The sequence below is a fragment of the Physella acuta genome, unplaced genomic scaffold (assembly GCF_028476545.2).
Source record: "Physella acuta isolate Inbredline_101_S28 unplaced genomic scaffold, ASM2847654v3 ptg000119l, whole genome shotgun sequence".
NCBI lineage: Eukaryota > Metazoa > Mollusca > Gastropoda > Physidae > Physella > Physella acuta.
In genome coordinates, this window is record NW_026731639.1 from 20,697 (window position 1) to 45,774 (window position 25,078).

Genomic DNA, 25,078 nt, shown 5'->3' on the forward strand with positions numbered 1-25,078 from the left:
CTCTCTCCCCAGGTGTTCGCCCTCTACCTGTCCTAACAGTGACGTAACTCTGTCTCTCTCCCCAGGTGTTCGCCCTCTACCTGTCCTAACAGTGACGTAACTCTGCCTCTCTCCCCATGTGTTCTACCTGTTCTAACAGTGACGTAACTCTGCCTCTCTCCCCAGGTGTTCTACCTGTTCTAACAGTGACGTAACTCTACCTCTCTCCCCAGGTGTTTACCTCTACCTGTTCTAACAGTGACGTAACTCTACCTCTCTCCCCAGGTGTTCGCCCTCTACCTGTTCTAACAGTGACGTAACTCTACCTGTCCTAACAGTGACGTAACTCTACCTCTCTCCCCAGGTGTTCGCCCTCTACCTGTTCTAACAGTGACGTAACTCTGTCTCTCTCCCCAGGTATTCGCCCTCTACCTGTCCTAACAGTGACGTAACTCTGCCTCTCTCCCCAGGTGTTCGCCCTCTACCTGTCCTAACAGTGACGTAACTCTGTCTCTCTCCCCAGGTGTTCTACCTGTCCTAACAGTGACGTAACTCTACCTCTCTCCCCAGGTGTTCGCCCTCTACCTGTCCTAACAGTGACGTAACTCTGTCTCTCTCCCCAGGTGTTCTACCTGTCCTAACAGTGACGTAACTCTACCTCTCTCCCCAGGTGTTCGCCCTCTACCTGTCCTAACAGTGACGTAACTCTACCTCTCTCCCCAGGTGTTCGCCCTCTACCTGTCCTAACAGTGACGTAACTCTGCCTCTCTCCCCAGGTGTTCGCCCTCTACCTGTCCACCTACATCACTGTGGCCATCTCACTGGACCGTTGTGTGGCCATCCTTGACCCCATGCGGCGTAACGGTGCCGCCCAGAGAGTGAGGATCATGATCCTGTTTGCCTGGATACTTAGTGCCTTGTTTAGTATTCCCCAGGTAAGTCAACCCACCTGTCTTGTTTAGTATTCCCCAGGTAAGTCAACCCACCTGTCTTGTTTAGTATTCCCCAGGTAAGTCAACCCACCTGTCTTGTTTAGTATTCCTCAGGTAAGTCAACCCACCTGCCCCACCTGTCTTGTTTAGTATTCCCCAGGTAAGTCAACCCACCTGCCCCACCTGTCTTGTTTAGTATTCCCCAGGTAAGTCAACCCACCTGTCTTGTTTAGTATTCCCCAGGTAAGTCAACCCACCTGCCCCACCTGTCTTGTTTAGTATTCCCCAGGTAAGTCAACCCACCTGCCCCACCTGTCTTGTTTAGTATTCCCCAGGTAAGTCAAACCACCTGCCCCACCTGTCTTGTTTAGTATTCCCCAGGTAAGTCAACCCACCTGTCTTGTTTAGTACTCCCCAGGTAAGTCAACCCACCTGCCCCACCTGTCTTGTTTAGTATTCCCCAGGTAAGTCAACCCACCTGCCCCACCTGTCTTGTTTAGTATTCCCCAGGTAAGTCAACCCACCTGCCCCACCTGTCTTGTTTAGTATTCCCCAGGTAAGTCAACCCACCTGTCTTGTTTAGTACTCCCCAGGTAAGTCAACCCACCTGCCCCACCTGTCTTGTTTAGTATTCCCCAGGTAAGTCAACCCACCTGTCTTGTTTAGTATTCCCCAGGTAAGTCAACCCACCTACCCCACCTGTCTTGTTTAGTATTCCCCAGGTAAGTCAACCCACCTGCCCCACCTGTCTTGTTTTTCAAGCTCACCTTTTTACCTTTCTCTAACGACATTTTTAACCGTATAAAAAAATGCCACTTTTTTACGGTAAACTTCCTGACACCAACATTTTAAAAAGTAACTTCATTGAGACTGGTCAATGTTTCTTTATAAATTAGTTCTTCGTCGATAATAAATTAGGCGCTATCAATCAACGCCTACTCTATTTACGTCCAATAAACCGTCTAAAAATGTATCGCACATTTCAACTGACGCACATTGCAGGTTTCTCCAGACTTGCTTCAATCAAATATTCAGATGGAATTAGTGAAGAATATCATTTTAATAATAAAATTAATTAGTCGCAGCCCACGTTCCTTCAAATTTAATCAACCTCCCAGACTTGAATGTTAACTGATTTGTATCCGAGAGTTTAAATTTATTTTTGTGCCCTTTTTTTCGTCCATCTTTAATTGATTTCTTCCTGCAGCTACTTTTAAAATGTGTAATTAAGAACTAATTAGTTACTTCACGACTACCTGTCTGCAGCTCATTAGTGCAGTGCTAATTATTATTGTCTGGAAACAGTAGGCGGGGTGGCTAAAACCGCCCCACTTAATTATTTAATTAACATTACTAATAACTGTCTAGTCTTCTAAAGACTACAGCATGCTCTCGTGTCAAATAGATTCAACAATTTAATGGATTACAGAGAACTGATTTAAACAAGTGAAAACAATATTCTGTACTCGAGTTCAATTCACGTGCCAACATTTTAAGTGACCAATTAGACTTGAAGCAATCTAGTTTTCTAACCTTCAACTTCTTAAGTAAAGACAAAAAAAGTGCTGACTAAAGAGAGAATGAAAACGGAAGATTGGATATAATTATCTTATAACGATAGTATCAAACGAGTGTGGTATAAAACCTGAATCTTATGAATGAGGTATGAGGATAGTATCTAGCGAGTGAGATATAAAATAATTATCTCATGAATGAGGTAATAAGTTGAAGCACTGGATGTTTTATCCTCAAGTATAGTGGCTATGTTTCAAAATGGAAACCGTCAGTTATTTCTGTTTGACATAGTCACGCTGTTAGCTTGGAAGAAACGCTTGGGTATAGATCACCCCTTACCCACAAACACCTACCCCACCCATAACCTTACCCATGTGATCCACCGTCGTCCCACCATCCCTCCACCCCACAAAGTCGTACCCAGTTCATCCCTCACCCCCAACCTTTGCCCACAAATCCAGCACGCTGACCCAGGCGACATACGACTAGCGCCTCCAGTTGATCCCCCCCCCCCCCCCTCACCCAACCTTTGCCCACAAATCCAGCACGCTGACCCAGGCGACATACGACTAGCGCCTCCAGTTGATCCCCCCCCCCCCTCACCCAACCTTTCCCCACAAATCCAGCACGCTGACCCAGGCGACATACGACTAGCGCCTGTGACGACCACTTAAGCGAGCTGATCTTTCCTCGGCACGCGCCCCGGGATCAGAGCTCTCCGCCTGTCCTCGCCAAGCAGACGATATTATTATCTGCAGTCATTAAAGTGTCGCCCATCAATTATCTCCCTTCGCCCTGTGTTATCATCTCCCCTTCCATAGATCGTGAACATTTTCACCCCCCTAAAAAAACCGTCTGACGAGGATTCTTTACAAAGACTGGACAAAAAAATGTCACGTTACCAGTTATACAAGGACATCTGGGTAGAGGACAAGAAATAAAAAATGTATATCAGAAATAGCTAAACGCTGACTCAGCGGGTAGACCCGTGTAATGCTGGCTTGTTCTCGCTTGTCAATCGACTTATCTTCCCGTCTGTTGGGGCTAATGCAAACTAGCCAGTACAGTCTTTTCTGGGATTCACTTGGTACGGGGTATATATATATATATATATATATATATATATATATATATATATATATATATATATATATATATATATATATATATACATACATATATATTATCTATATATACATGTATCAGTATGTAATTATTTAATACATATTTGCAATTCAAATAATTATACTTGTAAATTAAACTGGTGTCACCTCTTCCCCTCTCCTGTCTAACTGTGTTATTCTGTACATGATTTTTAGAGTAACGACTGCCATCAATTATACCACCGGATACAGCACTGTCCAGCACTGTGATGTCCTTTTGCAACATCATCCCCTTTCTAGTTTCCAATCAGTTGCACCATCGTGTATTCAAATGTGTAATGCTTGCAATCTGTAACTATTGAACGTGGTTCTCGGTCTAGGAAAGATCAATTCAAAACACTCCTTTAGACTGCTTACCCGAAAGTCTCGAGTTCGAATCTGGTTTCAAGTCAGTAGAGCGTCCCTGAGTCCACCCAGCTCTGATGGGTACCTAACGTATGCTAAGGAAAGTAAAAGGGACTGAACGTAGCGCTGACACACTAGCCCTTCATATGCTAAGGTCACAGAAACAGGTGAACTCTACTTCACTTGCCTCATGGACCGTCAAGTTCAAAAAGGGAACTTTATGGTTATATAAAAAAAATATTTATATTTTATCGTAGATTGTAAAATAGTATTTAACTACCATACATTTATGCTATCATGATTGGTTTGACTTGATATTCAACATTGGTTTTGTGAGTGAGTTGTGTATTTAAATGTCAAAACGTGATACCCTCTTCCAGACATACGCTTGAGTATTTGCTGGCATTTCAGATTAAGCTCGACAACTGCGAGCTAATGTCCAACAATTACAAAGACGTCAATTGCAAAGTCGAACAACAGAGGCGTAGCTAGGAGAGGGCGGGTGGGGCCCCGAGCGCCGACCTCCGGGGGCGCAAAATGGGTTGAAAAATTAGATAAAAAGTTGATTCTGAGCTGCGATACTGAATTATACAGTCTAAATTTAGAAAAACAAGACTACTCATTGGCTGTGTAGATGTATTTTCTAGATTAACTGTGTGACATCAAAATAAAAACAGTTACAGGATAGAGACTGGTTAAATGGGCACCCAACCCAACTTTCCAAGTTAAGGGGGGGGGGGGGCGTTTTTAAACCAAATTGACTAACTATATATACATGGGCGGGGTAGTTGGGGGATTGATAGTTCACCCCCAGCGCGGGTATAGGTAGCTACGCCTCTGTCGAACAATGACAAAGACGCCAAATAAACGAAGTCGAACAATTACAAAGACGTCAATAGCTATTTCCGTTTCTAGTGCTGTTGTATGCGGTTGTAGATAACTGCCGCGATACCATTGTTTACCTTCTCGCACCGTTTAATTGTATTCGTTCTAGCCTCCCAGCACCATCCACACAACAACCACATTTTATTACAACCATTATTACAACCATTTTACTACAACTATTGCCTTCACTGTTGACGACAAAGAAACAAAGACTCGGTTTTAGATCTTGCTAAAAAAAAAACTTATCTTTCATTTTTTTTATGACTTGAAACAAAACTTAGACTAGTTTTTAAGATGTTGAAAACTTCGAGAGTCGTTAGCTTTGGTTGAAGAGCTCTATTTATACCGAGTACAATCTAAGTCAAGGTTATAAATATTTTATAATATTCCAAGTTTGTTTCCTTTGTTAATCGTGGTACATTTCTAAACAGGAAGTGACGTCGTGTTTTGATGTTTTCAAATAAAACAATTGTTGTTTTATTGACATTAATGAACCTACCTGTAACAACAGTAATCCTAATTTTAAAGCGGACGTAAAATGAACATTGAATGAGTATGTTTACATTAGTATTCACCGCTTGCGACGGTGTGACTGCAAACCCGTAAGTCCCGAGTTCGAATCCGGCTTAGTCCTGACCACACTATCCCTTCAAATGCCGAGGTAACAAAAACAGGTGAACTCTACTTGCCCGATAGACGGGCAGGTATGAAAAAAGGAAACTTTACTGTAATATTTTCCACGCAGTTCTTTCTTCTGTTGTTATAAAAACACAACAAGACAAAACGACGAGATAAATAATCAATGCACAGAAAAATTTCTGCTTTATACTACTAGCCGTCACATAGCATGGGAAAAATGTCTGCTTTATCTGTCTTACTGACCGTCACATTGCATAGAGAAAAGTCTTCTTTATACATTGCATAGAGAAATGTCTGCTTTATCTTACTGACCGTCACATTGCATAGAGAAATGTCTGCTTTATCTTACTGACCGTCACATTGCATAGAGAAATGTCTGCTTTATCTGTCTTACTGACCGTCACATTGCATAGAGAAATGTCTGCTTTATATTACTGACCGTCACATTGCATAGAGAAATGTCTGCTTTATTGCATATTGCTTTGACAACGGGTGAAAATAATATTATTTTTACTAAAGTAAATAGTAATAATGTGTATGGGGGAGGGGGAGGGGTGAAGCGGAATATTAGCATAGTCTGTCTGAGAATATAGGAAATGGGTTGCGATATTCTGGGAGAACATAAAAGAATGAAAAATATAAAGAATGTGTAAAGTAAGTTGAGATTACCATAAGAAAATACGGAGAAACAAAACTGTCTTATAAAACCATCGTCTAACCCAAGATGCGTTACTTCAAGTAATAGACAAAGGGCAATAACCACCACCCTAAAGCAGTCAGGCAGATATTAAATTATCAATAACATCCAGTATAACTACAGAGAGAGAACACTCACGAGAAAGGTGTTGACAGGTGTGTGTATACTCAGTGCATGAAGGCACGTCATCGATTCAGGTGTCAATGTCTAACTCAGCCTGGTACAAACCCAAGTTTGATTATTTCTTATTGATATCAGCCTTGATTGATCAGCGCATCGATTAGCTAACCTTAAGTTTCGCATCTCTTGCTTTGGGTAAACAGCGAACTGCTGCGTGATAGGCATGATATCTAAGAAGGTGTTATCTCATTATATGTGCAGCAATGTGTTATGTTGCTTCAACTCAAAGTGCAATAATCTTCACTTTTAATATCATAGAAAAGACGTAAAATATTGTAGGCATATTGTAGGGGTGGGGGTGACACCATGACGTAAACCTACTAATGATAGAGAAAACATGCTGCATCTATTTCTATTTATAACCGACTGTAGATAAAAATTGTTAGTATTATCTGAGCACAGGGGGGGGGGTAATTAAATACAACCAGAAAAAATTGTGAATACATATACACACGCGTATACACATACTTACAAGTGTATATGGAATATTTTTATACATATATATATATATATATATATATATATATATATATATATATATATATATATATATATATATATATATATACTTTTTTTCTTACGGGGGGTTGGGGGAGGAGGGGGGGCGACATCATTAGGTGCCGTACCGGGTGACACCCGACCTCGCTACGCCACTGGGCACTTATATAATGTGTTTGTGCCAGATAAATGTGCCACCAGGTGAGCCATACAAAGAACTCGTACATTGACCTCTGCGGTCCCGTCCAGCGCCTACAGCACTTTTGTCGTAGATGGAGATTCCTATCACTACCATATCTTGTTTCCAACTTTAACTGTAAAGCCTATCTCTGTAACTTATTCTGACCCTAACCCTGAACCCAATGCTAATCATATTTCTGAACCTAACGCTGTTACTGGGGGCAACACCTTACCCCCTCTTCCCCGCCCCAACGATATTACTGGATAATTTTGCCGCTGTTTTCCATCACTCAAAAGATAGTCTTTAAAAAAAAAACGAAACAAAAATATATCCTTTTTTTAAACAAAATATAACAAGTATTTAAAAAAGAACTTCCAAATAATAAGTTTTTTGGGAATGTATAGAAAGTAAAAAAATAAAGAAATATAAAAACTGCGTCAGAAAATTGGTCCACGCTGAGTGACACGACTCAAACCACAATCCCACACAGATTGTGAATTAAGCGAAAAGCTTGTAATACAATAAACTAAGCTGGGATTCTTTTAGGGAATCCCTTTTGTTAAAAAAAAAACCCCACACAAAAAAGATGGTGCCGAGTCGCACGCGGTAATAGATGTTCCGGAAATTCCCGAAGGCTGGGCTTAGGTCATCTATCATCTTTCGCTCTTAAAGCTGTGCAATTTTACCCCTTTTCGACGTGCGTCATTATGTTCAATCCCGGAGGGCCATACTGCCATCTTTAGACGTTGTACGATTTGGTTCCAAATCTTTAATAAACCCACACGAAACATGAGCAGCTATTCGTCGCTTTAAGCCGAGTAATTTCTGATTCAGTGCTGAAACAAAAGCGCGTGTGTTGATAACTTGCCGGGGAAAGAAAAATGGAATTCTTTAATTTGTTCAGATTTGAGCAGTTTTCTTACGATAATATCTGTCAATTATCTTTTTATCTTTTTGTCACGCAAAGACCTTCATAAGCCTAACATTTCAAGCTTATACACATATTTTTCAGATTTGTTAATTCCGTGTGAGTAAAATTATCTATTGGATAGCATATATATATATATATATATATATATATATATATATATATATATATATATATATATATATATATATGTGTGTGTGTGTGTGTATGTATGTATGTATTCTAGTCCTTTATTAGGGAGATACATTGACCGAAAAAATTTCTGTTTCGAATCGATGATGTCTTGAGCCTCTGATACTGTTTTAGCTATTCTACGCTACCAGAACTCTCGCCAACGTTAGACATTTTATTCTGTATTGGCTTGGCTTTCACAATTCCGGCCAGCGTTATTGGAATTCCGCTCCAGAAAACCTGACGCTTGATGGCCGTTGTACGTAAATCTTTGCATTTTTTACTGGCTTTGTCAAAACTCTCTCGGTATTTATACGATTTGAATGTCTCGAACAGGCACGTAACTTGGATACACATTCTTCATATATTTAAACTTCATCAAGGTTGTTCTATTTCTTGATAGTTGATCATAATTGGTCTATTTCTTGATTTTTGATGATATTCGCTGGTCTATTTTTTAAATTTGATCATGATTGGTCTATTTATTGATATTGGATCATGATTGGTCTATTTATTGATATTTGATCATGATTGGTCTATTTATTGATATTTGATCATAGTTCGTCCACTTCTTGATATTTGATCATAGTTGGTCTATTTCTTTATATATGATCATGTGGTCAATTTCTTAATATTATATTAAGGCTGGTATATCATTCGACATTTACTCAATCTTCACGTGCATGATCAAGTCCTTAAATTTATAGAGTATTTGGGGCTAACAGAAAATGTGTGTGGGAGGGGGGGGGGGGAACTCGGATTTTCGGTGTATAAACTGAACTTTCCTTTAACTCTAAATCTGGTAGAATTCGACATTGACCCTTGACCTGCTTGAACTAACCCCGACAGGTAAAAATAAATATCCATCGGTGGCCAGATCAATATGAATGTCATTGCAAACCAATAAATGATTGAAGGGGGAAACCAAACCAATAAATGATTGAAGGGGGAAACCAAACCAATAAATGATTGAAGGGGGAAACCAAACCAATAAATGATTGAAGGGGGAAACCAAACCAATAAATGATTGAAGGGGGAAACCAAACCAATAAATGATTGAAGGGGGAAACCAAACCAATAAATGATTGAAGGGGGAAACCAAACCAATAAATGATTGAAGGGGGAAACCAAACCAATAAATGATTGAAGGGGGAAACCAAACCAATAAATGATTGAAGGGGGAAACCAAACCAATAAATGATTGAAGGGGGAAACCAAACCAATAAATGATTGAAGGGGGAAACCAAACCAATAAATGATTGAAGGGGGAAACCAAACCAATAAATGATTGAAGGGGGAAACCAAACCAATAAATGATTGAAGGGGGAAACCAAACCAATAAATGATTGAAGGGGGAAACCAAACCAATAAATGATTGAAGGGGGAAACCAAACCAATACATGATTGAAGGGGGAAACTGTGTTAGATTTTTTTTTAAACCTCTATCACAAAACCGGAAATAGATTTTTACTTAAATGACGGCTGCGCAATGAGCTGGACTATAAAGAGTAATCAGTCACAGAAATACATCAGAGCTGATTCACTGCTGACAGCCGAGGTTGGAGGGGGGAGGGGAGGGGGGAAATCGGGTAATGAGCGTAAAATGTCAAAAACGTATGACATTTGTTGTGAGAACTGTCATTGGCAGTTCTATTTTGGAAATATGTTAATTGTGTCGCTCGGCTAGAAAATATCTTGGTGACACTATACACGCAATGGGTAATTTGTCTTTATACATTTCAGGGTCTACATACTTTTACGTAACCGAGCGCTACCTTTTTTTGTGTTGTAAAAGCAGTTTTCTTTTAAATTTCGATATATATATATATATATATATATATATATATATATATATATATATATATATATATATATATATATATATATATATATATATATATATATATATATATATATATATATGAGAGAGAGTAAGTGAAACAGTCATACAGTTATATTAGTATGAAACTAAGTTTTAAGAAACTATAAATCGTCCACTCGATAATTTGTGGGACGTCGTGGTTTTATGGTAGAACATACGACTGCTAACCCGAAAGACTCGAGTTCGGTACTCTTGCTCGAGTGTGTAGGACTTCCTTGAGTCCACCCAGCTCTGATGGGTACCTGACTAACGTCAGGGAAAGTAACGGCGGCTGGGCATAGTGCTGACCGCAGTATCCCAGCATATGCTGAGGTTACTGAAATAGGTAAACTCTACTTCAGCCGCTCATTGGACCATCAGTTCCGAAAGGCTACTTTAGTTTTTATTCAATACAATTTTTTGAACACTGAAAAGACTTCTCAACATTTCTCTCACTGATATTTGAAATTATTTTATATAAGTCAAGTAAACTATTTGGTGTCACCGTGAACAGTGAAGGAGGGAGGATGACTTCAACAAAATTTGTTTTATTTCCCATTCATCCTAACAAGACATAGGATACTTTAAAAAATGTAAACATAATTTTCAAATGAGACAGAAAATGTTCTTTTTTTTAAACGGAAAAATCTTGGATTTTTGGTAACTTGATCTAGCAAACGTTATGGGCTATTTTTTCATTGTCTAGTCGACAAAAAGTATCGATGTAAATGTGTGCATTGGTTTATATATATGTGTATATATATATATATATATATATATATATATATATATATATATATATATATATATATATATATATATATATATATATATAATATATATATATATATATATATATATATATATATACACATACACATACACACACACACACACATATATATATATATATATATCGTGTATCGATGAAATGATTCCCTAATAAATCTCTGATCAATAAGACAGATGAAACTGAGTTTGGAGTTAAAGACATTTCTTTCCATTCATGCGTCTCCAGTTTGCTGTGCACACGTCGTCTGTTTGCCTTTGATGGCGGGGGGATCTGACGTCCGTTTATTGCTGCAAGTGTCCCCGGGAAACAACAATGGAATCGTTTGCTCTTTAGATTAGCACGTGCAGAGAGAGAAAAGGCTGCTGTGATCACATGAGATGGGGGTGTGCTGGGGGTGGATCGACTGTCGATTCTAGAGGATTAAAGAAGAAACGCTAAGATTCCTAGCAATGCTTTTGCATATATAGGCTAATGTATATGAGGTTTTCTTTGAAAATAAACTATTGTAAACGAGGTCACCAAAAGTTGCACTACCATTATGCAAGGGGAATAAAGTAAGCAAAGGGACTGCAGATTATCTAAAGCTAGACATTTTTTTTTAGATTTTGAATAAAATAAAGATTCAACAAATTCAAAATCTTATTTATTTAAAAAAAATTTTTTTTCAATTTTTAGAGTTAAAAAAGCGAAATAAAATACAAAGGTAGTAAAAACAAATTTTGAATTAAACTTTTCTAAAATGAGCAGTTCACTTATTTTAAATACGTCAAATGTATAAAGAATTAAAAGCAATTTATTTTTAAAATTACTTTTTTTCAGTCTGCTTTGACTAGAAACTAGCTGCCAAAAGTTAATCAGGAAATTGCTGGATTAAATCAAGCAGAAAAGCATTGAGTTTAATTTTGCTTCATTTGCGAAATAGAATTGTAGATCCATGATACAAATTTAAGGCGAATGATTGCTCATGAGACATTGGTAATGTTTTCATTTGATATAAAAAATTGTGTTTTATGTTTTTATAATTGGGTCTTATTGATTAGCATAGTTTATGTGAATACTTGACTTAGGGTTAGGGTTAAATGTTCGCAGTAACTAAAGGTTTTCATTTTGAACTGCCATTTAAAATATATCTCACTGTACAGTAATCGATGCTAATAATTGCTTTCGGTTAGTCAAATCTTTTATTTCCCACCTTGATGAATGTAGTGGGCGGAGTGGCCTGGAGATAGAGCACTGAACTACTACCCCGAAAGTCTCAGATCGAGAATTCGAATCCGGGTTCAAGTCAGAAGAACGTCCCTGAGTCCACTTAACGCTAATGGGTACCTAGCTCAAGTTAGGGAAAGTAAAGGCGGCTGGACATAGTGCTGACCATCCTATCCCTTCCCATGTCGAAGTCACAGAAACAGGTGAACTCTACTTCACTTGCCCCATGGACAACCCCATGGAACTCGACCTACTTTCTTGCTAAATGTGTCTAGTATTTCTGTAAAAAAAAAACAAACAAAAAAAAAACAACGCGAATGATTACTATCATCAAAATGAAAAGACTGCAATCTTGCAGAATCGCCTCAGATGTTGAATCTGTTGCAGCCTTTACCTCGATGTAAACTGAGATTAAATTATCAAAAACCTTGTCTTTTTTTCGCCAAGAGGAAACTCCTAAATAAAATACGAAAACGGCCTGGGAATTCAAGTATATATAGTTTTGTTTTTGATGTCTCTATAAATTATACCTTTAGAGAAATAAATTAATAATTTTAAAGCAACTTAATTAGAGGTATTCTTTCATTTTAAAGAAAGCAAATTCAGCTGTTTGTGATTTTAAAACGAGTTAAAAATAGCATTTCATTAATGAAGGTGTACATCAAAAAAATGTTTTTATAAGTTATATCGTCCTTGCTAGTATTTTCAACTCTCCACAGTTTAAAGCTTATAACTACTGTAAATTCTCCACAATGTAATGCTGACAACTACTGTAAACTCTCTGCAAACAATGCCACATTACTATGCTAATGTGATATCCTAAAACGAAATAAACGTTTTGTGCTTTCAAAACTTAATATTTTCTCCTATAAAACCTTGAGAAAGACACGGCCAACATCATTTGCTTCGACTCTCTGTTCAATATTTCCGGCCGCTACATAAATAACACACGCTACAGAAACAGAATAAGATTTTCTATGCTTTATCTGATGTGCTATGCTTGGTGCCAAAAGTACAGTTATTACTCGAGCGGAAAAATCGATTTCTGGATATATATATATATATATATATATATATATATATATATATATATATATATATATATATATATATATATATATATATATATATATATATATATACATTGTAAAAACGATGTATTGACTAATACGCTCTGCAAAATAAAAGTAACCTTGACATTTTTCTTGATCCGTAGGTTTCTAAGCATCCTTAGACTGTTCTTTAAATTTTTGGCACCAACCCAAGACAACCCAAGACAACCCTTCAAACCCCCTAGCCGCGCCACCAGGTACAAATTATGCGTAACCTCCCTGTAGCGTCAAGAAATAACCAATCGATACGATCGATCTGCCGGTGCACGTGTGGGCGGTGACGTCACCACAGGACTGGAAACTGACCAGATTTGAGCCGATCAGCCGGTAATACGCTGGGAATTTTTTATAGCTAGTCGGCTCAAGGAAATAGCGGGAGCAAGAATTAACTCCCCTTTTGTTTAAGGACTACTTTCTTTTTTTTCGAGCGTTAAATATAAACACATTAAAATTAAAAAATTCCAGTGCAGATATTAAGTAATAAATTAATGAGTTACTAATATATTATTTTAATTTTAAGTTGATAAATTATATATTGAGAGAAATTGGGAGTGTGGGTAATTAGTAACCTGAAGAGAACAAATTAATTTAAAAATAACTTCGAGTCAGTCAGTTTATTATGCTAGTTGTCATTTTGTTTTGTAGGAATCTGTAGGTTAAAAAAACACGTTTGTAATGGCTCGATGTTTGTGTCTCAGGGTTTTCTTTTTTCCTACTAGAAAACACAAAAAAACGGACTTACTGTTTCTCTTGTACGATCGATTGCGCCATTTTTTTCTGCACACAGATTGCGTCTTCTAGGACAGGGTTTCTTAACCTTTTGGGTGTACCGAACCCCATCAGCGTCATGTGAGCATTCATCGAACCCTTCTTAATATGAAAAAAAAAATTCACAACATAATTATGTTTCACTGGTGCATAATATGAACTATCCATCAACATCTCCGTGTTCAAAGAAAAAAACATTAAAATATAAATTTCAAACGAAATTTGCTCGGGCCTTACCTTAAATTCAGCGAAGGTTGTGTAACTTGTGTTCTTGTTTTTCCCATCTCCATGCAGATTAAGGAAGTGTTCTCTTAGTTTTGCCGGTGCTAGACTAGAATTTCTCAACTTGGCATTGCAAATCATGCTGTTTGGACGCTGATTCCTATTTGTCCGACCACTATCTTTTTTCTCTAATTTATTTATTACTTTTATTTTTGCTCGACATAGTTAATGTAAAGGGTTTAGATTGTTCAGAAACACGAAGCACCATTAAGACAGTTACAAGTTGACTACTGGGCCACGATATAGAAATACAAAGTGTGTCCGCCGCAGCACGAATATACACGATCGACGCGCTCCTGTATTAGTGGCGTTGACACAATTCGTGACGTATGTGTGACGTCAAGGGTTCTATAAAATATCACGAAACGCTCTGTCTATCGCCCGTTCTGTCGTCTGAACCCAGGTTCAGAACCACTGATCTAGAATGATTTAAGCGTGTTTCCGCTATTTTCTATTGGTCAGTTTAAGCACAATGAAGGTGGTACGAATAGCATGCCGGTATAAATGACCCACCTCTAACCTATATATATATATATATATATATATATATATATATATATATATATATATATATATATATATATATATATATATATATAGATATAGATATAGATATAGATATATATTACATTAAAATGAATACTTTGTCGTATATTTAGCCATGAGTATCTAGCAAGACTTAATTTACTATTGAACGTGTACATGTATGAACTAATGCGGTATGTAGTATTACATGTATGAACTAATGTGGTGTATAGTATTACATGTATGCACGTATACCGTATGCAACACTAACCATCAAACCACGATTGTGTAAACAATGAGCTCCATTACACTGATGCCATTGTAGCATGTCACGCCATCTACTGACAATACACGAATTATAACTGACAGACTGACATCGCTGACACAATCACGTGATGTTCATTTAAACCGGACGCCCGTACCCCAGCTGGGCTTACCGGGTGTTTCTCCCCCCCCCCCCTCCCCAACCCCTCATTAAGACGACTCGTATGATCTTAACGGTTTACTGTGGTACCCCGAGCTTTTCTTACAATTTGTTATGCGGCAAAAAGCTAGGGATTAGCTTCGTTGATTACCCGATTTCTGTTGGACTTGTACTTTATTCATAAAGTGCAGAGCTACAAATACAATTCGTCCTGCAGTCGTTTCTCTCAATTTCTTTGTTTATTTGTTTTCAACTTTTAATGTGTTTTTTGTTTAAAGAAAAGCTAGTTTGGCAAGAAATAGTCCGTGAAATTTGTGTTAAAACGTTAAGCTTTTTAATTTCGATCGATCTACGTTTACCTGTAGCGTACAATGCTAGTTCAGTTACAAAGGCTAGCTCAGTGATGAGTGTTGTTGTTCTGTTAAGTGTTTGAAAATCGACGAGTTTTTTTAAAGTGCGAGCTTGACACGAGTCTAAGCTGCTTGTAAAATGTAGACTAGAGGGAAGGGTTGGTGTGTGAGAGGTAAACATGGTTGTACTGTTGGTAGGTTCAACCAGTGCTTGGTATACCCACGTGTTAACTAGAATGTTTGTACATTAATGGTCAACGGTACCTGGACAATAAGCCTGCTTGGAAAAAGGGCGATACGGACAAAAGGCCAATTTGGACAAAAGGCCAATTCGGACAAAAGGCCAATTTGGACAAAAGGCCAATTTGGACAAAAGGCCAATTTGGACAAAAGGCCAATTTGGACAAAAGGCCAATTTGGACAAAAGGCCAATTTGGACAAAAGGCCAATTTGGACAAAAGGCCAATTTGGACAAAAGGCCAATTTGGACAAAAGGCCAATTTGGACAAAAGGCCAATTTGGACAAAAGGCCAATTTGGACAAAAGGCCAATTTGGACAAAAGGCCAATTCGGACAAAAGGCCAATGCGGACAAAAGGCCAATTCGGACAAAGGGCCAATGCGGACAAAAGGCCAATTCGGACAAAAGGCCAATTCGGACAAAAGGCCAATTCGGACAACCGACTGATTTAAACAAAACACCAACCCGAAAAAAACGGACATTGTCAGAAGGATGACACGGGAAGAAGACCGACATGGCAAAAATACCGATATACCTTAAGGCCGACTGGGAAATATGGCCGACAACTAAATGTTTACACTAAAAGTACACACACATGACAATTTTCTGGATTGAAAAAAAAACTGCGTAAAAGTTGCGTCCCTTTAAAAAAATATTTTCATCATCGTGAGAACAACACGATCTAACCCCACATCGTCAACAGCAAGAAGACAAAAACACTCGTAATATATAGCTCAATATATCATAACACACGTGCACCTTTGTTAATTATACGCTGTTTATTTCCCACTTCTTCAATTCCCTTTACTAGTCGCTCTGAAGGTTGAGGCCATTACAATTATCTCGCTTCTTTCAGTCACGTTCTGAAATATACCCTACACTTGTACTGCACCGAACACTTAATATGAGATGAAACATTTTTTGCACAATTCTGTTTGCGTATAACCGGAGAGAGTCGTTATGAGCAAAACTTGAGGTAATAAAACTCGCAACAACAACATTCAATGCACTCTTGAATATCTCAACCAATGATAAACACGAGAACGTCTTTAGAAAACCAATTAATGCCGCTATGTTTTCCCAGAGCATAATTGTTCATATATGCAATTCTATTTTAAATTTACAATAATCAATATGTTTTTATTGTATAAACATATATAAAAACGAATTAATATTTTTGTTAAAAAATATTTTTTTTGTTTCGTCATAAAAATGAATACATATTTATTTTGACACGGAATGAAAATATAAATAAAAGAAAAACAATATTTGTAAAAAGTTGAGAATAATTTTATTTCTGTGACGTCAAGTTGCGTGAGGCTGACGGGTTTGAAAATGTTATCAGGTCATGCTGACATCAATAACGGATGACGTATTTTCGGTAAACTTTGCAGTGGGAAAAAGTGCTTTAAAAAACGTAATTTTCGCGAGAGGTAAAGAGTTGCTTGTTAGTGTACATTGTAAAGGCTCCGCACAGACCTAGTGTGACTTTGTTTTAGAAATGTTCTCTGTTGACTCGGTTCAGTCATTTGTAACAACTCTAGATCAAGCTATTTCTACATTTCGATACCTTTGATAACCAAAATCGGGGATGGTGTGGTTGAATGGTAGAGTATAAGACGGCTAATCCAAAAGTCTCGAGTTCAAATCCCAACTCGAGTCTGCAAAACTTCGCTCGCGTTTAAGAACTACGGCGGCTTGGCATAATGCTGACCACACTATCCCCTTGTATGCCGAGGCTATTGAAACAGATGAACTCTACTTCATCTACTGAATATATCTCAGGCACTAATGGGAAAAGATGATAATGATAGCCTAAGCCTAAATCTACAAACTTTTGAACTCGTCTATCAGTTACTGTGATAGTGATACAGATAGCTTACCACCAAACATACCTACATTTATTAATTAAAATAAATAAATAAACAGAACCTGTTACAAAATGTATTAATCCGCAATAAAACCAAAGCTATAATTATGTTTAGTTTAATCTTAAAATTCTATACTTTTAAACCGTATATATAGTGTGCTCCTTAGTTTTAATTATTTGTACTCTTATCCACACATAATGTAAACACGCACATTATTTTGATACGGCGCAACCTAAAACTATCGGAAACGATGCGCGATATTCTCTTCAAGTCTGTCTTTCATCTTCAGGAAGGTCTAAGTTCCAAGCTCTCCGTCTTACAATATCACAGAGTGGGGATTAACAAAGGGAGAAAGGTAAAACCATTGCTCTTTAACACACTGATGACACGATGCGTTTACGGGAGTCACGTGACATTTTTCCCCACGAACTTGTTCAAATATTTGAAATGTACTGGTAATCAACACAATGCACTTTTAGCGTTGGGATGCTGGAATCTTTTTGTTTTTAAAATAGTTTATAATTTATACCCTCGTAAAATTTTACGTGGCGTCTTGTCTTTATGCTGCCCCGAGAAATTCATTGCCAACATATGTGGGATATTTTTTTGTGTGTAAATTTTGTAACCTCTTGTTAAAGTATAAGGCGTTTTTTAGGGGCTTCTTTAAACTTGAGGCCCTATTACAAATTTAAAAACTGCAATCTAACGCGACTTTAGCTTAATCTTTTTTATTTTGTTGTTATATACAATTCACAAAACATGAAATGTTCCTGTATAAATTTCAACGAGAAAGTACGAGAGTAAGGTTCGTGTCTATTCAAAGTTTACTTTTGCCCAATCATGTCACACTCAAATACAATCCTGTCACCCTCAATAACACTCCTGCTGTCCTCAATCACAATCCTGTCACCCTGAATAACAATCTTGTCCCACTCATTCACAATCGTGTCATCCTCAATCACAATCCTGACACACTCAATCATAATCATGACACACTCAATCACAATTTGTCACATTCAGTCACAATTTGTCACACTCAATCACAATCCTATCACCCTCAGTCACAATCTTGCCACACTCAATCACAATCCTGTCACTTCAAACAACAATTTTAAATGCTCCAGTTATCGTGTTTGTCTGAGCTTTAATAGGTCGAACGGGAATCCAATACGTTTTGTGAGCAAAAACATTTTAAACTGCACGTCTGTAGCAATTATCTCCCCTTGTGTGTCTATAATAAGCGTCTTAATATGTCAAATATGTATAATTGAATACACGGCAGGTAAACTTGGTTAGATAGACAGACAAAACAGAGTGAGACAGACATGAATAGAAAGAGACAGACAGACAGAAAGACAAAGAAACAGAGAGACCGACAGAGAAACCGAGAAACAGACAGGCAGATAGACAGACATATAGACAGACAGACAAAAAAAAACAGAGTCAGACAGAGAGACAGAGAAACAGACATACAGAGAAACAGATAAACAGGTAAATAGAAAGACAGACTGACAGACGGCCGGACGGACGGACTGACAGCAGTTGGAACCTGGGTTTACTTAAATCAAAACTAGAACAGACAATTTACGATGAAAGTCAAAAACAGATTTTCCCAATAAGTCGCAGTCAGCATTTACTTTGGGAATTTGATGGTGTAGATATTGAATTTTCTTTGTGTAAACTTGACTGCTAATAGTAGCTGCTTTCGTTTTAGTTCAGGAGAAAGATTTTTTTAAAACTAGCACAATACCGCGAATGTTTGTCTTAATTTTAATCAGTTAAACTAACAATAAGATAGTTATTAAATACGTGGCTTTTAAATGAACTAAAACAAACAACTAAGAACACATTAATAATAATGCATGCTCTGTATATTAGATTTTTAATTTTTTAGTTGGGCAGAACATTTGATTTACCATAAAATTCTGAGCCAAGAACCTCTGCCTAGCGTGGGAGTATACATCTTCATGTTTGTGAAAAGCTCCGAATAACGCAGAGAAAAAAAAAACCTCTAACCGGAAATAGAGTTTGGAAGATTTTGGTTTTCATTTTTGCATTAAGCCCTAAGCCAGCCACATTTCTTCTTTCAACTTTGGCCTACTGCCCTAACTCAGGATTAAATTATTCTCCCTTCAATAGCTTCCTTCTAAACACAACAAAAACATATATATTTTTTTACTGCTGTGTTAAAAATAAATCTTTATTTTGATGGTGAACATTACCGTCCATACAACAAACATACATTTAACTAGCTATAATCTCGACAAAAAACTGGCTAATTTATCCGTTCAACGACATCACAACAATAAATGTTTCCTCAATCTGTTGTTGGTTTCAGTGCTTAGATCGTAGTGAGCTAACATAACACAGCGCAGATGTTTTTTATTACAGGTTTTAAAGTTCAAAAATATAGATCCATACAGCCTTTATACATTGAGACAGGCCTGTTTTGGTGAGGTTATAGATTTAATTTAAAGTAGAAAATATCAATAGTTTTCGGTAATTTCAAAATTTAATAGCAAACTTCACGTTGTAAAGTGTCTTTCACCCATATTAAACTAGACGTCAGCAAACTTTGCTCCCCAAATATTGAAGTGGACGTCACTTCAAATGCTAAAGTGGACGACACCCCAAATAATAAAGTGGACGTCACCTCAAATAGTAAAGTGGACGTCACACCAAATACTAAAGTGGACGTCACACCAAATACTAAAGTGGACGTCACACCAAATACTAAAGTGGACGTCACACCAAATACTAAAGTGGACGTCACTTCAAATACTAAAGTGGACGTCACACCAAATACTAAAGTGCACGTCACCCCAAATACTAAAGTGGACGTCACCCCAATACTAAAGTGGACGTCACACCAAATACTAAAGTGGACGTCAAATACTAAAGTGGACGTCACACCAAATACTAAAGTGGACGTCACACCAAATACTAAAGTGGACGTCACCCCAATACTAAAGTTGACGTCACACCAAATACTAAAGTGGACGTCACTTCAAATACTAAAGTGGACGTCACACCAAATACTAAAGTGGACGTCACACCAAATATTTAAGTGGACGTCACACCAAATAGTAAGGTGGACGTTAGCCCAAATACTAAAGTTGACGTCAACCCAAATATTAAAGTGGACGTCACCCAAAATACTAAAAAGGACGTCACCCCAAATACTAAATTTGACGTCAGCTCAAATAGTAAGGTGGACGTCAGAAAGCGTTGCTCCCCACATAGTAAAGTGGGCGTGACTAAAATAAATAAGTCTATGGAAGATGGCGATCTATTGGCCAATGAGATGTTTTAACATTGTCATGTCAGTTTTTGACATGTCGTTACTGTATCGTGAATACGAATATGGCCTGCCTGTCAATGATTCATGACAAGCCTCCTTTCATTATCTTTACGACCATAGCCAAAGGCAAAAGCCAAGCATTGTTAATTAGAAATTACGTTTTTTCAAAACTAATTATCTTTACAGAAATAATTGTGTTGTTTGTTTTTAGTCTTGTTTGTATAATTATTATTCCTTATTTTTCAAAAGTTCGAGATTCGTAATCTCTACAAGGGTGCATTGAAATAAGCTGCTTTTTAAGCAGACAAATAGTTGAAATGCACGCATTGGAATATATATCCTTGATCTGCATACCAAAGTACATATATGACTCACATATCTTAGATATACATCTCACACCAAAGTAGATATATGACTCGCATATTGTAGATAGACACATCACTACACAGTACATATACAACTCACATATTGTAGATAGAAATCATATAGGATTAGACCTTACATACCTTTGCGCACGACCCGAAAATCCTTGACTATCAATCGATCGCTCTATCACTTAACCCTCCCCCCCCCTCCACCCCACCCCCAACCTGACGGTCACACGGTTTTGTCATTAAAAAAAATCAGTCAACTTTCTTGCGGGGGTTGAAGCTGGCAAAAAAAAAGAACACCAGACATGGCCTGGGGGCGGAACATTCGGGAAATATTTTCACTGTGTGGACATGTTGATACGTGATACACCAACACGCCTATAGACACTGTCCTGAACTAACGCGGAATATTGAGCAGAAGGTTCTAGAGACTGAAGCGGAAATATTATTTCACCAGGCGTCGTGTAGGGTTACTCGTACTTAGGTCTATACAACAATTTTTTGGGTTTTTTCGTGTTTTATTGATTATCTTCCAGAACTTACTATGTCATCGTTAGTGTCAGTCGTTTTGTCAGTCGATAATATGTCTATAACTTGTATCGATTCGACCTGACATCCGCGACATGTAAATCTGTCGAGGAGAAACCGTTGGAGATTTTTTAAATTATAAAACGAATAAAAAATTAAATTAAAGATCTTAATTGCCGTATGCAGCAATGGTAAATTAGTCAAAAAATTGTAATTAGTCGATCTAATAATTAATTCGTGTTAATAAAACTAATATAGTTTGAACAGGCATTACATTATTTCGTCACTGATTTCTATTGGGAAATATGCACACGTAATTAAACACACAAAAAATGACAATTTTACCACCCCCACCATCTACTTGTAAAGCGTAAAGAACCATTCCCCTCCCCCCAACATCACTAGTATTATACACAGACACTACACCTCTTACTTGATTAGTGTTACACAGCTTTTAACCCTCCGTCCCCCCTTACGCATGTATTATAAAATATAAAAGAAAAGTATAAAAGCATACCAACTCAACCAAGTTATTTCATCATCAACCTCGTGTTTAGAGATAATGAATAAAGAATGCATGTCTTTCTTTTTCTAAAATCACTTGTGAAAATCAGCTGATTACCTAACATCATACTGGACTTGATGAAAACAGTCGTTGACAGCTTCAAGCACATAATTTCCAATAAGCGAGTCCGTGTTTTTTCATTACGGATTTTTGCGGCTGGTCTTTACATTGTTTACTTAAATAAACGGTTAAACAAAAAAAAAAAAAAAAAAAAAAAAAAAAAAAAAAAAAAACACGCAATTATAAATTTTTTGCAGGGGAAGTTGCTTCCCTTTCTGCAAGTAATAAACTGGTTCTTAACCTTTTTGAAGGTTATGAACTCCATTAGTTTCATATGCGCAAACTCTGAACCCATTTTCATAATTTTATCGTCCGCACTGGCACAATCTGATTGAGAATCGAATAAGCCAGATGTGTGTCTTGACCCCACCGAACCCCTGAGACTGACTCCCCAAATCCCAGGGGTTCGATAGACCCCAGGTTAAGAACCACTTAATATCTGTAGTTGTATCCCCTGTACTGTAGTGTACTCGCCCGACATCCCATACACTAGTTTGATTGTCTTGCTACTACTGCCGGGGACATATCATCCAATGACGTCACTTGGGTTAGGGTCCGTCTGTCCGTCTGTCTGTCTGTCTGTCCGTCTCTCTGTCCGTCTGTCCTTCTATCTGTGTATATATATGCGTGTACATATTGTTTTCTTACAGATAGCGTGTCATACAAGGTATCGTACACTAAAGACACGTTAAGCTGTTGAGATTTTAGACCCGCTGCAAGTTGTTTGCCTGTATTAGTAAATGTATAAAGACGCGTGTCCCCACTCATGTTGACTTACGACGCGTGTCCCCAGTCATGTTGACTTACGGCGGGTGTCCCCAGTCATGTTGACTTACGACGCGTGTCCCCAGTCATGTTGACTTATCCTAGCGCCGGCACTGACACGGCACTATTTGCCGGACGGACAAACCTGACTCCGGCACCGCCCAGCACTTTGTCCTGATGGTGAGCACTACGTGAACGACGATGTTTGTAGACGTGCTCACACAGAGAAACCACCGGACGCGCGGCTGTTGGAGATCGTTAGGGATCAATTAGCGCAAGTTTTTTCTATTTCTGGAACCGAGGATCTAGGACTTACATTTTTTTAACAAGTTGTATATTGTTCTACTGACGAGAAATCGATTAGGATTGAGAAAATATGAAAACCCACGGATCGCTGGGTATAGAAAAACAATTAAGGAATTTAGAAAGTCATTAGCCCGGTAAAGTTGTGGGGTCTGTTGGGAGTCGTTTGCCCAATGACCACTGTCTTTAATGTAATTGTAGAATCGTTTGCCCAACAACAACAATGGCCTCTGTTGTGTTTAGAGGCTTGTTAGCCCAACAACAACTTAGGGCTATGATGTGTTTATAGACTAGCCCAACAACAACTTAGGGCTATGATGTGTTTATAGACTAGCCCAATAACAGCAAGGGGCTATGATGTGTTTATAGACTAGCCCAACAACAGTTAGGGGCTATAATGTGTTTATAGACTAGCCCAATAACAGCTAGGGGCTATAATGTGTTTATAGACTAGCCCAACAACAGCTAGGGGCTATAATGTGTTTATAGACTAGCCCAACAACAGCTAGGGTCTATAATGTGTTTATAGACTAGCCCAACAACAGCTAGGGGCTATAATGTGTTTATAGACTAGCCCAACAACAGCTAGGGGCTATAATGTGTTTATAGACTAGTTAGCCCAGTAACAGCTTAGGGCCCTAATGTTTATATAGGTTAGTTAGCCCAACAACAACAAGCTATGTTGCGCTGTGATTCAACCAAGCGAGGTTTTCATTAAGGTCACAGGTTGGATTGACATAATGTAGCAGGGCATAACATAGAACTTGAAGAACTAAGGACACCAAACACTGTATGGGACATAACTCTATTTTAGCGTCCCATAGAAATGGTTATTGCTCTTAACACTTCCATTAAAGTTTTAATTGAAAAAAATGAGACAAAACAAATTGAATTTTAAAATTTGCATAACGTTGAATAACGTGCATCTGTTTTTATTTTTTACACCATCTGATGGACTCCTGATATTTTTCAACGACCACAAATCATTCTCTAACAAGAATAATTTTATAAAAATATCTAACCGAACAAAAGCTAGATTACCATCCGCTAACTATTGATCAGACTTTTTAATTTTAAGCCATGAATAACGCCTGTAACAGCGCATTGTCCCTATGCATTAAATTTGCACGTGATTATATAAAAACAGATGAGTCACGTCTGCTGTCGCGGCAGACGACAGGCCTGTGATGAGAGCGATACCACTAATTAGTGGTAACGTGACAAGACCCGCACCCAGCACCACCGGGCGGATCACGTGACCGCCTGATGTCACTGCACGTCAGTCAAGCGTGACATGGATAGTTTGCCACCAGCTGTGGGATGTGTGGGACGGATGAAACGAAAATAGGGCTTCTAAGTCTCGGTCTCTCTCGCTTAAAATTGGAAGTCTCGTTCGTTAGCCAGGGAGAGATGAGTTTTGGAACTAAATTGTTGTGACATGATTCACATTCATAACAAAAAACATGGCGGCTATTTGTTTCTGGGCCTTGTTTTAAGATTTTCTAAATCACGAGTACCCAAAATACAACAATTATACAAGTTTTACAAATAATATATATTAGATACTCATTAGAACTGGGTGGACTCAGGGACGCTCTACAGTCACAAGTCCGAACCGAGATCCGAACTCGGGACCTTCG

At 38.0% G+C, this 25,078-nt stretch overlaps 1 protein-coding gene across 1 annotated transcript in view; it reads left to right on the top strand.

The window, feature by feature from the left end:
- Window positions 1-755: 755 nt before the first annotated feature.
- LOC131934868 (gonadotropin-releasing hormone receptor) overlaps window positions 756-25,078 on the top strand; it is a gene marked incomplete at its 5' end in the record, with an annotated part of 204,039 nt that continues 179,716 nt past the window's right edge. Inside the window, one exon of the mRNA XM_059291017.1 lies at window positions 756-914. Coding sequence (XP_059147000.1) covers window positions 756-914 — 159 coding nt within the window. The remainder of the gene's footprint in view (window positions 915-25,078) is intronic.